General features: G+C 43.1%; 1 protein-coding gene across 2 annotated transcripts in view; it reads right to left on the reverse strand.

Moving 5' to 3' along the window:
- The window catches only part of ATP8B1 (ATPase phospholipid transporting 8B1), a 109200-nt gene that overhangs the window by 11421 nt on the left and 82408 nt on the right, over window positions 1–15371 (reverse strand). For both annotated transcript variants that reach the window (XM_061400305.1, XM_061400306.1), the window contains 7 exons: window positions 10546–10734; window positions 8336–8448; window positions 5908–6072; window positions 5054–5165; window positions 3819–3894; window positions 1608–1740; window positions 831–1119 (listed from right to left, as the gene is read on the reverse strand). In XM_061400305.1, coding sequence (XP_061256289.1) covers window positions 831–1119; window positions 1608–1740; window positions 3819–3894; window positions 5054–5165; window positions 5908–6072; window positions 8336–8448; window positions 10546–10734 — 1077 coding nt within the window. The remainder of the gene's footprint in view (window positions 1–830; window positions 1120–1607; window positions 1741–3818; window positions 3895–5053; window positions 5166–5907; window positions 6073–8335; window positions 8449–10545; window positions 10735–15371) is intronic.

Raw genomic sequence — 15371 nt, forward strand, 5'->3', positions numbered from 1 at the left:
TCTCAAATGAGAAAGCTGACGCCTGAGCATGAACCCAGGGTGACACAGCGTGTTGGTATTAGGATGAAGGCAAGTATTCAGATCTCATTCAGGCATTTTCACTATAAGATACCCCTTACAAGTTCTATAGGGAAACAAAAGGACCAGGATTCAGACATATTGCTGTGGATTTGGTTCCGAATGCTTTAACACCAGCAAAACTGTTTCCACAAGATAGGAGTCAATCCTTTCATTTGAGTGAACTCCAGGAGTCGGTGATGGACAGGGAGGCCTGGCGTGCTACAATTCATGGGGTCGCAAAGAGTCGGACACAACTGAGCGACTGAACTGAACCGAGGGTCCTCCAAAAGGTAAAAAGACCTTGGGAGGTCAGGAGAATGCTGTGGCCACATTGGAACTTTGCTTCAATGCCAGGTGTGTTACTCTGAGCTCACACGAGGTCACCCAATGGTGAAGTTCAACAATTTACCAACAGCAAGAAGAAAGCCCCAGAAAACAATGCTTAGGTGTGGGAGAGTAACATTCCCCAAACAAATAACAGAATTCAACAATTTATGCTAACCTCAGCAGAGATTTTTGCAAAACTTATTCTATAGTAGGGTTTTCAATAAACCCTAAAGAAATACAGGAGGGGAAGCAGCAAGAGAAAATGAAAAACCAAATCCAAACATATGCAGTAGAAGGAAACAAGGATAAGGTCGCCCACATGAAACTCATCTACTACTGGGCTAGCTAAAAAGTCTGTGTGGGTTTTTCCATTAGACGCTGTGGGAGAATCTGGTCAAGCTTTCTGGCCCGTTTGACCAAGCTGGCCCGTGGGCGAGACTCACTTTTGATCATGTTGACGTCGTTGGCGCCGTCCCCGATGGCCAGCGTGATGGCCTTCTTGTAGCGCTTCACCAGGTCCACCACCATGGCCTTCTGCTTGGGGGTGACGCGGCAGCAGATGACCGCGCTGCACTCGCAGGCCAGGTCCACAAAGTTCTGCTGCTGCTGCTCCTTCCTCACCTCCAGCTTCCTCATGCTCTGCGTCCGCAGTCGCTGCTCTTCTTCTGTCCTGGGGAACTTCAGCTTCGGAATCTTACTTCTCTTGGACTTTTTCTCGAGAAGGATTTCATTCTGTGAAATTAAGGAGGGGAAAAGATCACAGTCTGTTTGGGATTTTATATCAAGAGTGCCATTCCCAAGATTTTAATCATCTGAGGGATATTTCTGGGCCTACGTTACTGATGATACTGTTCTGATTATAAAATATTTACTATAAAATTACAGAAAATTTTAAAATGTACAGTGGAGAAAATTAAAATTTTCTGTTAGTTGACAAACTAGTAGTAACCACTGCTACCAGTTTATATCATATAATAATAATATTACATATATGATCATATGTAGCATATACATATCATAATATTATATATATCATATATTATTGTATGTATCACTTATTTTATGTATTATATAATATTAACTCTCAGGCTTAGGAAATTGCCCTTTCATTTATAGGCTAACAGATTTTAACATTGGTAATTAATATGAAACCGTCTAAAATTTGTTCAGGATGACCTGCTTTAGTTTGAGCCAAAGGGAGAGATGCTAATGATACATACCAACCAAGAACCAGTGATTATTAAGGCACGGTTTCCACCAGATGGGAAAAAAGGTTCATACACTTGGGGTACGAATTTTGCATAGACTCCCCCTCTGTTCCTCTGGTTTTCCATCCTTGTATGAAGAAGAGCACTGGGGAAAAATTTAAGTGTGTATAAGACCATGAACACACCCTTGATTGGGAGATAATTTTGACATATAATCTTTTAAAAATAACAATAAAAACACATTAGCATAAAAGTTATCATCTTTAACTATACGAGTATACAGTTCAGTAGTAGTATGTATATTCACATTGCTAATCTCCAGAACTTTTTCATCTTTCAATACTCATTAAATAACTCCCTGTTTCCCCTTCCCCCAGCCCCTGGTAACCACCACTTGACTTTCCATTTCTATGAATATGACCACCCCAGGTAACTCACATAATGGAATCATACAGTACATGCCTTTTTGTAATTGGTTTATTTCAGTTAATTAGTGGCTCATTTCACTGTTCTCAAGGTTCATTCATGTTGTAGCACTTGTCAAAACGGTCTTCCTTTTTAAAGCTGAATAACACCCTTTCCGTCGGAGCCACTAGGAAAGCCCACCATTCCACCGTGTGGATATACCACGTTTCGTTTGTCCATTCATCCGTCAGTGAGCCCTTAGGCGCTCCCACCTCTTGGCTATTGTGATCAATGCCACTGTGAACGTGGGTTTGCAGATCTCTCTTCATGTCCCTGCTCTTCATTCGCTGGGATATGTATATAGAAGTGGGACTGCTGGATCATGATAATTCTATTTTAAAATGCTTTGAGGAATCATCATACTGTTTTCCACAGTGACTGCACCATTTTATATTCACCAGCAGTGCACAAAGTTTCCAATTTCCCATATACTTGTACAAACACTTTTTTCTGTGTTTTTAAAATAGTAGTCATCCTAAATCAATGTTAAGTGAAACTGTGGTTTTAATTTGCATTTCTTTAGTGATTAGTGATGTTGAGCATTATTTCATATGCTTATCGGCCATTTATATGTCTCTTTGGAGAAATAGCTATTCAAGCCTTTTGCCCATTTTTTTAAATCAAGTGACATATAATGTTACTAAGTCTTGATTCCTCTACCACAGAGGTACCATGTTCTGGGTACTTTATTAATTTGCCAAAGGTGGCTAAAAGAAGATACAGTTGAAAATGTGTTCACAAGCAACAGAAGGAAGGCAACCCTGATCAGAATTATAATATGGGGTGAACCCTAGTGTGCTATCAACAGTGATCACTGTTGGGCAGGAAAAATATCTTATTTCCACATAAAGTTACGTCTGCCTTTGAGTTATTCTCATGCTTTCTATCAACAAGTTATTGAGAAGACCACATGCAGCTCATATGAAAGTGAGGCATGGAATCCTGGAGTAAAAGGGACTGTAAGTACCCAATCTCTTCATGTTAACAAACAGGGAAATTAAGTCTGAGAGATATTGTGATTTGCCTGCAACAAGTTGATGGGAAGAATGCAACGAGGACTCAGGTCTCCTAACTCTCAGCCAGGATTTTCCGTCTTACATGCATAGAGCCTTTAGTCTTCACCTTCAAGAACGGGTTTCTCAGCCTTGGCACTCCTGATTCTTTGTTATATGTGGCTGTTACAGATACTGTAGGATGCTTCGCAGCACCCCTGGCCACTACCCCACTAGAAGCCAGGAGCACCCCTCCTTCCCCCTGCGACAACCAAAGATGTCTTCAGACATCACCAGATGTTCCCAAGGGCAGAGTCCCTACCTCCCCCACCCAACTTGAGAACCACTGCACTAGGAGATCTGGTAGCTATTGTTCTTTTTCCACATTAACTTCTCATTTTCAAGTTGAAAATAAGGAGTGATCAAGACAAATCACTAAAGGCTGGAAGAGAAAAAATATGAAATCTAATTCATAATTAGTGATATTTCAAGCCCACTTCCTTTTTCAGCAGGCAAGCGCTGAGGGCTTGCAAGAAATACAGAAAAACAGCCCCTGAAAAGGCAAAGAAGGCCTCAAGTTTCGCTACAACAGAAGGTTGAAGTGTGGTGTCTTGGAGCTGCCTATTGTCTCCTGTTTCACTTAAACTTGAGGAAACTGTCCCAAGGGACACGTTCTAGCTCCATCTCTCTGAATCTGTGTCTACTGTCCAGTCTTGTTTTTATAAAAATGAGACGTTACATATTCTCACTGCAGGCCCTTACTCACCTGATATCTTCCCCATAGCAGATAGTGGTATCTTCAGTAAGAAGTTCACAGGCAAATCCTATATTTTCAGCAGTTTCTACAATAGAAAAAAATGAAGCCAAATGTCACTCCTACTGATGAATTTAATAATGGGCTTCATCTAGTACCAACTTTTTCAATTAATAAAACAACCAGATTCAATCAAATACACTTTTTGATTTTTTTTTTTTTTATAGCAATGTCTAGACATCACTAAAGGAAACAAATCCTTTTCTCTGTAATAAGTCTAATAAGCCAACGTCTGGTCAAGATGTTTTTAATAATGAAATGTAATATCAAATGTGTAAGCTGGTTATTTAATAAAATCAATGTTCATTGAAATACTGAACACATCTAGTTCATGTGGTTTAATCTGGGTCGGAAAGATCCCCTGGAGAAAGGAATGGCAACCCACTCCAGTATTCTCGCCTGGAGAATTCCATGGAGAGGAGTCTGGTGGGCTACAGTCCAGGGGGTCGCAGAGTCGGGCAGAACTGAGTGACTCACACACACACACAAGGTGGGAAGGGTAGCCATTTCCACAGCCCTCACATGTGGCTCCTACTGGACATTTTCCCCCCTTTTCCACCCCTACCCCCACTTGTTTGAGGTCAGGACTTAATTCCTTAGCTTATCAGAATGTGTAATCCACCAACAATGTCAGGATAAGACAAATGATCTAGTTTCCCATGGAAGGCTTCTGGAGTGGAAAAATCGACAGAAACGATAACACAACAATCAACTCCTTGTTGAGCTCTGAATTTAAAAATTAGAATCTTCCCGTGGGGATAAAATTACAATTTTCAAGCAATAAAAGAGGGAAGAAAACCAAAGCTGCTGTTGAGCATGTTACGCTCTTCTGCTCTCTGCCCGACAGACGGTACAGGGCTGGGAGGACAGAAGGGCCCGGAGAGCTGGCCCTTTGAGGACGGGAGCCCGTGTTGGGCAGAGATAGAAGACTGAAGACAGCCAGCAGGACACGAGCAGGAGCTCAGTTACGAGGAAGAGACTCTGCCAACAAGGGAGTTTCAGGAAGGAGGCGGCCAGGGCGGGCTGGAGCAACACAGAAGGATTTCTTACGGAAAGCATCTCTGCCCAAGGGAAACAGATGGTGCTTGTGCAGGATGCGAAGTCTGAGAAGGTCCCCTTGAGCAGGGGAGACAGGAGCTATGGATATTTGTGAATTAACAGATAGGCTTCCCTGCAAACTGACTCACCCTTTTTGTCTCCAGTGAGCACCCAGATCTTAATGTCAGCTTTTGAAAGTTTTGAAATGGTTTCTGGGACTCCATCTTGCAGCTTGTCTTCAATAGCTGTTGCTCCTAATAGCTGGAATGTACATTCACAGAAAGGAATTAGCACATAAGCCAAAAATGTTCTGTATTTGCAGTCGGCCAACCTGTAAAAAGCAGATGGGCTAAATACACCCCAGCTGCTGTGCTACAGGGGCCAGCGGCTGGCATTAACTGGGAAGGCTGCCGTGTTCCACATTCACCAAAAACCAAGCAGCCAAAGTCTTTTTTCTTACAGTAATTCACCAAGACAAAAATGTAAGTACCAATCAAGGACATTAAAAATATATAATATTGTTGTGTGTATACTACTTTACATGGATACAAACCAATTTCTTTTGCTAAAGGTCAGTGCTTACTATCTGTTGAACATTTCCTTTTCATCAAAACTCTACAAGCAATAAGTAGTAAACTTTGGAAAGTCTCTACAAATGGCTTATTTTTCTTATTTCAAGATTTTGTACAACATAAATCATCTCAGTAATTCTGATAGTGTAATAAGTATATGCTGGCTTATTATTGTATAAAATGAATTTTAATAAGTGATATAAAAATAATAGAATCAGAATCTCATAGTGTTTTGTCTTTTGTTTTCTCATAATGGCAACTGCTATTTTGCTTGCTGAAAAAAATTCAAATGACTGAGTTCCACTGTACCAGTTTCAAATACTGCAGTTTGAATTATATTTCAAGAGTGAGATTAAAAATGAATAAAACTTAATAAGTTCTCCAATTCTGTTCAGAATATCAAGGGGAAAGTTACAAAGGTTAAAACTCACAATTAAATCTTTTTCAATCTCCTCATATACTTTATCCAGAGCTTCATCCCGGTTGGTTGAGGCTATACTGGCAGCCATAAACTTTTTATTCCATTCTTCAAACTCTTTTTCTTCAATTTCCTTATAGCAAAGGCACAGTGTTCTAAGAGTCTCATTGGCAAAGATCTGTTTAATTTAAAAGACAATCCAACCACCCAAAGAACAGTTATTTTTATGTAAGTTTGAAATCTCATTTTGCAGTAATATAATAAGATAATTTAAAAAGAGACTGTGAAATGATTCTGTACACATACATTCCATAGAGGAGAGTAAACAAATATTAATACTTTGTTTTCCTAAGAATTCTCAAAATCTTAGGACTGTTTATTTATAGTTCTCTAATTAAAGGGAATAGTATAACTCTCTTGTAAATCAAGTCATGAGAATGAACAAAAACCCCTTGACAACTAAGAAAATAAGAGATCAAGGACGGTGCCTTGTGGTAAAAGGTTTTGTAAACCAGACCTGACAGCTTTACAATTTGTTCCCACAAACAGTTACAGGTTCAAAGACTACGAACTCTCAACCAAGCCTTAGTCCCTCAAACCAATTCTGAAAGACACGTGCCATGGTTAAAGCTGAGATAAAACATTTTCATGAAAAAGAGTATGTAAAGTTTAATCATGGCGAACAGATTTAAGCCATTTTAAAACAGCTAAAATGTGAACCAGTAAAAACGTTTCATTATTTCACAGTCACATCTTGTCGGTCAAAATAGCAGAACAGGTTCGCCCAAGTAAGGGTTTGCTTTCAAAGACTGGCAAGTTCTGCATGTATTTGATTAGACCACCCTCATTCAAATTCTCATGAGGAACTACCCACTGTAACTGCTTCAGCAACACACATATAACCTTAAAATGTAACCCCACCTAGGAAACAACATATTCAGCAGACTTTTTCTGAAGGATCTTTGGCCCCCAAACTCAGACCCTTCAAGTGGAGGGGGAAAAGACCCCTTTATTGAGCACTGACTAAGTGCTGGGGACTGTGCAAGTTGCTCCATGTATGAACTATCCCCATGCGGGGATAGTTCAGTTCAGTTACTCAGTCGTGTCCGACTCTTTGCAACCCCACAAACCGCAGCAATCCAGGCCTCCCTGTCCATCACCAACTCCTGGAGTCCACCCAAACCCATGTCCATTGAGTCGGTGATGCCATCCAGCCATCTCATCCTCTGTCGTCTCCTTCTCTTCCTGCCCTCAATCTTTCTCAGCATCAGGGTCTTTTCAAATGACTCAGCTCTCTGCATGAGGTGGCCGAAGTATTGGAGTTTCAGCTTCAACATCAGTCCTTCCAATGAACACCCAGGACTGATCTCCTTTAGGATGGACTGGTTGGATCTCCTTGCAGTCCGAGGGACTCTCAAGAGTCTTCTCCAACACCACAGTTCAAAAGCATCAATTCTTCTGTGCTCAGCTTTCTTTATAGTCCAACTCTCACATCCATACATGACCACTGGAAAAACCATAGCCTTGACTACACAGACCTTTGTTGACAAAGTAATGTCTCTGCTTTTTAATATGCTGTATAGGTTGGTCATAACTTTCCTTCCAAGGAGTAAGTGTCTTTTAATTTCATGGCTGCAATCACCATCTGCAGTGATTTTGGAGCCCAGAAAAATAAAGTCAGCCACTGTTTCCACTGTTTCCCCATCTATTTGCCATGAAGTGATGGGACCCGGGATAGTTCATACTGGCAATTAATGATTCACCCTCCAGGCTTCACTGCCATCATTATATAAAAACAAAACAATATGAGGGTGGGCATACAATTCTCAGATTTCCAGAAGCATTCTGAAAAACGGCAGTATCCCTGAACCAAGCACGTGTGCGTGCTTAGTTCCTCACCCGTGTCAGACTCTCTTGCGCCCACACCATCCCCTAAAATAGCGAGTTTGAAGTAACAAAGACCAAACTGATTCTCTAACAAAGACATTGATTATCCAGTGGACTGCTTTCTCATGTCCCATCCTATAGGAATGTTCTCTCGACTTCACTGTACACAGGACACTAGAATTCTTGGAGGCCACACAGATACTGAGACGAGAGCACAGGATGGTTATGTAACTTGCTTAAGGTCCCCGGAAGAAAGACCAGCCTTTCTCCTGGGTCAGTCCTGCAGGTCCTGCCAACCGAGATGCACTGAGCTCGTTTCCAAGGAAGCCAGCCTCTGTGGCAGAATCAGAACCAGCCTTCGTTTCCAAGGAAGCCAGCCTCTGTGGCAGAATCAGAACCAGCCTGCCATATTCCTACTTGGGTGCTCTTTCCACTCAACTATGCCAAGACAGCAGAAGGGTCAACAGGTAGCACAAAGCTTTCACTCCAGCTTCAGAGATAGTACCAGAAAGGAAGTTTGCAATCCGAGGCATAAAGAGTGAAGTGAGACTTACATCCAGGGCGTCCTGCGTTTCTTGTTTCATAGGGCTCGTTTGATGTAACCGTTCGTAAATCACAGTGTCGGCCCCCTTACAGTAAAGCCTGATATTGCCTTCTGGGGTTCTTACTAGTAAAAAGTAAGAGAGAGAAGGAAAAGCCAATAACCAAGTTAATGTTTGATTTCTTAAGAAAACTATACAGTTAATCTTCTGAACAGTTACAGTGCTAATCATTCCTAATTAGTTTAAAATAAGCAATGGACCTAGAAAAATGTTGCTCTCAACAATTGGTAAGCCTACATAGAATGTAATAGTGAAATAAATATGAAAAGATTCCTTTAGCCAGCTCAGTTTTCATATGCTTGCTTATTCTTTGAGCAAATACTTATTGGCTCCCTACTGTGTGTTGGGTTTTTCCATGTAGACATCTTGGTCCATGCCAGCCAGTAGAAACCCTTCTTATCTATAAATCCACAACACTCACTGCCTTTAATTCTCAGACCATTAACATGAATCCTCATGACCATTTTCTCGGCTTTTTTGATCTCTGAAGTACTTTAATTGCATTACATGTCTCACCACTAACTAGCTTTTAAGTTCTCTTAAGGTATTCGCCAGGCATGATCATCAGCCCAGATCAGTGTTAGGCCCACAGGAAGCACTCAGTAAAAATGAGACTAATCATTTAATTCAGTAATAGTATCAGTAAGATGAGACTAAATCAGGAAGCAGCTAAACTTTTATATTGGTTAAAAAGTGAATCTCTATTCCTGCCCTGCAAACAGAACAGGCTTGTGGGCGTGGTGGAGGAGAGAAGGGGAGGGGAGGGGAGGGGAGGGGCGGGGAGGGTGGGAGGAAGCGGGGGCAGCAGGGGCGCACAGGCACAGGTGTGCAACGAGCAGTTCGCGGGAACCTGCTGCACAGCACAGGAAGCTCAGCTCTGCGCAGCCCTCATTGGGCGGGACGGCAGGATGGGAGGCAGGCCCAGAGGAGGGATATACATACACTTACGGCTGAGTCACACTGTTGTACAGCAGAAACTAGCACAACATTGTAAACCGCTTATACTCCAATTAAAAAATAAAAATTAAAAAGTCAGTCTCATGGTGGAAAATCTTACAGACGTCACTTAACCAAGTGATCCAAGCTGATGTGACCTGCAATCATGTACCTTCTGATATGCTGTGCTGGGAAGGACACGGCACCGATCTAGGTACACTTCCTGCCAACAGGGCACCATCTACATCTAGTCATGAGGGAACATCAGACACCAAACTGAGGGACTCTCCGCAAGGTGACAGCCCTGTGCTTTTCAAAAATGTCTATGTGCAGAAGATCAAAATCAGGTTGTGGAACTCTCACAGAATAAAGGAGACCAGTGTAACGATCACTGAATGCAGTGTGGCATCTTGGGTAGAGTCCTGAATCAGAAAGAAAATCCCTGGTGAAACTTGAAAGCACTCTGTAGATTAGATAATAACACTGCACTGTTGAGTTTTCTGATTCTGATCACCATACTGGACATAACAGTAAGTGAAGTTTCTTGATCTTAAGAAAAACCTACTTAAGTATTTGGGGGAAAGGGACATTAGACCTCAATGCCCTTAATCGACTCTCAAATGGTTCAGAAGACAAGAACCTATAAATAACAATGACAAAGAACTTTTGACCCATGCTGACAACTGGACATGGAAGAAACTACAGGATTCTTTAAAGCGTTCTTGCAAGTTTTCTGTGAGTTTGCAATGATTTCACATTATGAACTGAAAACATTGCACTATCAGGAAGTGATCATTGCTTCTTCCTGGGTTCCTGTTACGTTGTGCCTGAGCTGGAGGGAGAATCTTCATTCATAAGCACAGCCTCGCTGTTCTCCTGAACCTGACATCCCGCAAGGCCCCAGCAGAAATGCATGGGGCAACTCACGATAGAAAAGCTCGTGCTGTGGGTCTACCAGCCATGGAGCTGCTACCCAGATTTCACAGCTGACAGCCCACATCGTTGAAGACGTGATGCAAGGTTCAGATCTACTGCGTTTGTCCCTTTGAGTGATGGACATCGTGTAGAATGAAGCGAGGAAACACTAGTTTCAACAAGTCTGCGGAAGTCCTCCAGGAGCCAAGGGGCTCGTTCATTGCCTGTTTTATCCTGGTGTTGCTAAGTAAAATGTGCAAGAGGCAGCATCTCAGTGAATGACTGACAGACATACTCTGAGGGAGACCTACCAATTATAGACATCCGCTTCCGGTCACTGTTGAAGTCTAAAAGGGCAAGAACATGGTAGGTCCTCTCTGTGCCCAGCTCACTGATGGTGATTGTGTTCTGGGTCCTGCCGAGGAAGACAAAGCCGAAGTTCCTGGCGGCGCTTACGAGAGCACCCTCGTCAGGAGAGGCTGCCTGGTAGTTGAGTTGACCTAACAGAAGAGGCAAGAGAGAAAACCAGAAAAGCTGAGTTGGCCAGTGAGTGTTCACCAGTGCGGTTCATGTGGGGGTGAGGATGTCCAGTGATCCCTTGAGACCAATGGGGGATTGGTTCCAGGAGTGTCCGCAGATAACAAATGCCATGGATGCTCTGGTCCCTTCTAGAAAGCGGCAGACTACAGTAGATACAGTTGGCACCCTGCATCATGGACACAGAGGGCCAACTCTGTTGCAAAGCCCAAAACATCCCCAAGAAAACACATCGCTGATTCTTAAGGAGTGTGCCAACGTTCACAGTTTTTAAGCTTTTATTTCTGATTATAAACAGTAATATAAACTAGAAGTGAAAAAAAAAAATCTGGCCAAGAATAGGGGAAAAAAGAAAACCTCATAACCCCACCATCCAGAGGAAGAATGGCACTGTTGATAGCTTTTTACGATTTCTTTCTGTCCTTTTGGAAATGCCTGTTTCTCTAATAGTTTCTGGCATGCTAAATATACATTTACATCCTGGTGATTTTAACACTATATTTTGAGCATGTTATCACAGCTTTAAAAATTCTTTCTATGCATTATTTTAAAGAAATGTAACCTGTGAATGTAATGTGTGACCGCCTTTCTATAATATTTTTACTCCCCAAAATAACACTGTAATAAGGATTCTATACGTGTATAAGGGTTTTCGTGTTTTCCAAGGAGAGCTTCCTAGTAATGAAAACACTGAGGTAAACAACACTGAGAATTTTTAAGCCTGCTGTCACACGCATTACTCACTTGTTCTCTAAAAGGATTGTACCAGGTTATCTTCTCTCTAGAACCTTCTTCACCTTAGCTATAGTCTCCTAATTTAAAAAAATCTCAAAATGTATCAATCTGTTCAATATCTTGATTTTGAAAGTTAAATAATGGGAAACCACATTTATTTCACAACTTGCAAACCTGCTTCACAACAGAAGCGAACCTCTCAATGCTGCGTGAAGAAGCCAGACAGCACAAGTACATAACCACCTAACTCCATCCACATGAACCCGCCGCAGATAAAGCTAACCCGAACCATTCAAAGTCAGGACAGTAGTCACCTCTGGAGGGGCAATGACAGAGAGGGAACAGGGAAGGGCGTCTAAGGGAGGTGTGATGTTGTGTTTGTAAAAATCTGGGCGTTAATGACAAGGGAGTATTGGGCTGGTGAAAATTCACCGAGCTATATGCTTATCTTTGTACGTCAGTAAAAAAAAAAAAAAAAACATTTATTTTAAAAAAGCTCTCCCTATCCAAGAGTTTGTGTTTTTCAACTCTTCATTCTTCCACCTCCAAGTAGAATGAAAAGTATGTCTATGGTCAGACGAATTTTCACAGGAAAAGGCATTTCATTTCCCACCACGGTTTGACCAGGCTGCAGCCCGCAGACGGGCATCTCTTTACACCGTCTGTCCACAGGGGAGGGCGGATGCTCCAGGGTGAAGGGCTGTGTGCTTAATCGCTCAGTCGTGTCTGACTCTTGGCGACCCCCTGCACTGTAGCCCAACAGGCTCCTCTGTCCATGGGGATCCTCCAGGCATTCTCCACTGGAGTGGGCTGCCATTTCCTTCTCCAGAGGATCTTCCCAACCCAGGGATCGAACCCAGGTCTCCTTCATTGCAGGTGGATTCTTTACCGTCTGAGCCACCGGGGAAGCAGGCTATCAGTAGAGCTAAATGCCCCATCCTCACATTCTCCTCCCTTGACAGACATACTCAGATGGTTCACTCTAAGCCAATATTCATCACTCCCAAATACTAATTAAAGATGAGGCTGGTATCTGTTTGTTCACCCAGAAAGACACACACCAGAAGTTACAAATGTACTTGCTAAATCCAGTCATTCTACAAACACACACACATGCCAGACGGTAAAATATTTAACCAGAGCTAAACAAGCAGCAGTGAGATCAGTCCCCTCCCATCGGCAGGTTTCTCTGGCGGGGATATATTACATCATACTGAAGGCAAACTTACTCCAAAAAAAAAAGGAACAGAATGATAAAAGGTGGTAAAGTTCCCATGAGTAAAGACAATCCTATCTGGAGCAAACACTGATATTTTTATCATTAAAAGAAAACCCTTCCATTTTCTTCTAGTAATGGAATCACAGGATTGCCAACTAACAGAGATGGGAGGAACTTCAGAGATCTGGTCCAAACTCCAACTTGATGTTTGCAGGAGGAAATCCAGACTAAAAATTAACCCCAGAAACCTTTCCTGTAAGAAAATTCTTTATTTACCCCACACCAAGGCACAACCAAAGAGACTTTCTTTTCTTGTACAAGCTAATTTGTGGATCACAGAACTGATTCAAATAAAAAAGATGCTCAAACAACAAATCTCACCTCTTATTATCCTGATTCCATAGCTTTCTCTGGCTGATAATTCTAGTCACCAGTCTTAAAACAAGTTACCCCTCAGACTGAATATCCTCCTTGTTTGTAACTTGCTCGTCCTTCCTAAAGACTCCCACTAATCCAGGTCCTAAGTTTCCTTACTGATTTGATGTGTCCTAGCTCCAAACTTCTAAAACTTATCTCTCTGATCACAATCTCACGGTGCATCCGCACTTTAGGCCTTCAGGTGGAGACAATATCTCCAAGCCTTTCAAACTCTGGAGAGGGCACCCCACTCCAGTACTCTTGCCTGGAAAATCCCATGGATGGAGGAGCCTGGCAGGCTACAGTCGATGGGGTTGCAAAGAGTCAGACACGACTGAGCAACTTCACTTTCTTTCTTCTTTCTTTTCAAACTCTGTTCTCAGCCTCTGCAAGGGCAGGAGTCGATGATGGCCCCTACCCCGCTCCTGTGTACACACACTTTCTCCCAGTTATTCAAGCAAACTCTAATCACAGTACTGCTGGGAAGGGATTTTACAGATATAATTAAGGTCCAAATCTGTTGACTGTAAGATAAGGAGATTATCTGAGTGCTCCTTAACTAATTGGGTTAGTCTCAAGTTCAGTCAGTTCAGTTCCTTTCAGTGCTCAGTCATGTCCGACTCTTTGTGACCCCATGGACTGCAGCACACTAGGCTTCCCTGTCCATCACCAACTCCTAGAGCTTGCTCAAACTCATGTCCATCGAGTCAGTGATGCCATCCAGCCATCTCATCCTCTGTCGTCCCCTTCTCCTCCCCCCTTCAATCTTGCCCAGCATCAGGGTCTTTTCCAGTGAGTCAGCTCTTCACATCAGGTGGCCAAAGTATTGGAGTTTCAGCTTCAGCATCAATCCTTCCAATGAACACCCAGGACTGATCTCCTTTAGGATGGACTGGTTACATCTCCTTGCAGTCCAAGGGACTCTCAAGAGTCTTCTCCAACACCACAGTTCAAAAGCATCAATTCTTCTGTGCTCAGCTTTCTTTATAGTCCATACATGATTAATGGAAAAATCGTAGCTTTGACTAGAGGGACCTTTGTTGGCAAAGTAATGGCTCTGGTTTTTAATATGCTGTCTAGGTTGGTCATAGGTTTTCTTCCAAGGAGCAAGTGTCTTTTAATTTCAAAGTGAAGTGAAAGTTGCTCAGTCATGTCTGACTCTTTGAGACCCCATGGACTATAGTCCATAGAGACCCCATTCTCCAGGCCAGAATACTAGAATGGGTAGCCTTTCCCTTCTCCAGGGCATCTTCCCAACCCAGGGATCGAACCTAGGTCTCCCACATTGCAAGTGGATTCTTTAGCAGCTGAGCCACCAGGGAAGCCCTAGTTCTCCAAAGGGACTGGCTTCTTCCCAGGGAGAGAGATTGAAGCATGAAAGGGGTGGATGGGAGGGAGATTCGCGGTTGCTAGTTTTGAAGACAAGGGGAACCATGAGGCAAGGAAAGAGAGAGAGGCCTGTGGGAGCAGAGAGCAGCCCCAGCTGACAGCCAACGAGGAAATGGAGACCTCAGTCCTGCGACCCCAGAGCAATGGATCCTGCTCTCAGCTTGGAAGAGGATGCTGATCTCCGGACAACAGAGTGGCCGGACCTGGATTTTAGGGAGGTCCTTGGCAGAGAACCCCATCATGCCCTGCGCAGACATCTCATCTAAAGAGCTGTGGGCGAAGGAATGGATGATCCAAGCCACTGTGTTGTGGGCATCTAGTGTAGAGCCATAGAAAACCAACACAGCTACTCCACACTCAGCTGCCGCGTGCCCTCCTACACATACTCAACACGTGGGCCACACCACTGTCTGCTGAGCGCGCCTGAAAGAATTCAGTCCCCTCATTGCTCATATTATGCATAATGACCGAAGAGCCATCTCCACTCCTGTAAAAGCAGGAAAATGAGAGGGAAAGAGCAAAGGCGCACCAGCACGGCAGAGCGAGAGGACTCGGCTAAAATGAGTTTTAACCTGTTGTCCAAGCTCAAAGAGGTATTGGGTGCTTTCTGGGGCTGAATTTCTCAGCTGTAACATTGGGAGTTGTTATCCCCAAGGTCCCTTCCCACAGACCCTTTCAAGGTGCTATTATTGGTCAAAAACAAAATCAGTCTCTCCTTTACTTCCTGTGCTTAGAAATCCAACTGCCCTCCACTTTCAGCGTCCAGAGCAGTTTGCCTGTGATGTGCTGCATGGGGCAAGATGCCTCAAGGGTACAATTCTGCCTCGGTGGACAGTGGGA

This window comes from Bos javanicus, chromosome 24 (assembly GCF_032452875.1).
Source record: "Bos javanicus breed banteng chromosome 24, ARS-OSU_banteng_1.0, whole genome shotgun sequence".
Lineage (NCBI taxonomy): Eukaryota > Metazoa > Chordata > Mammalia > Artiodactyla > Bovidae > Bos > Bos javanicus.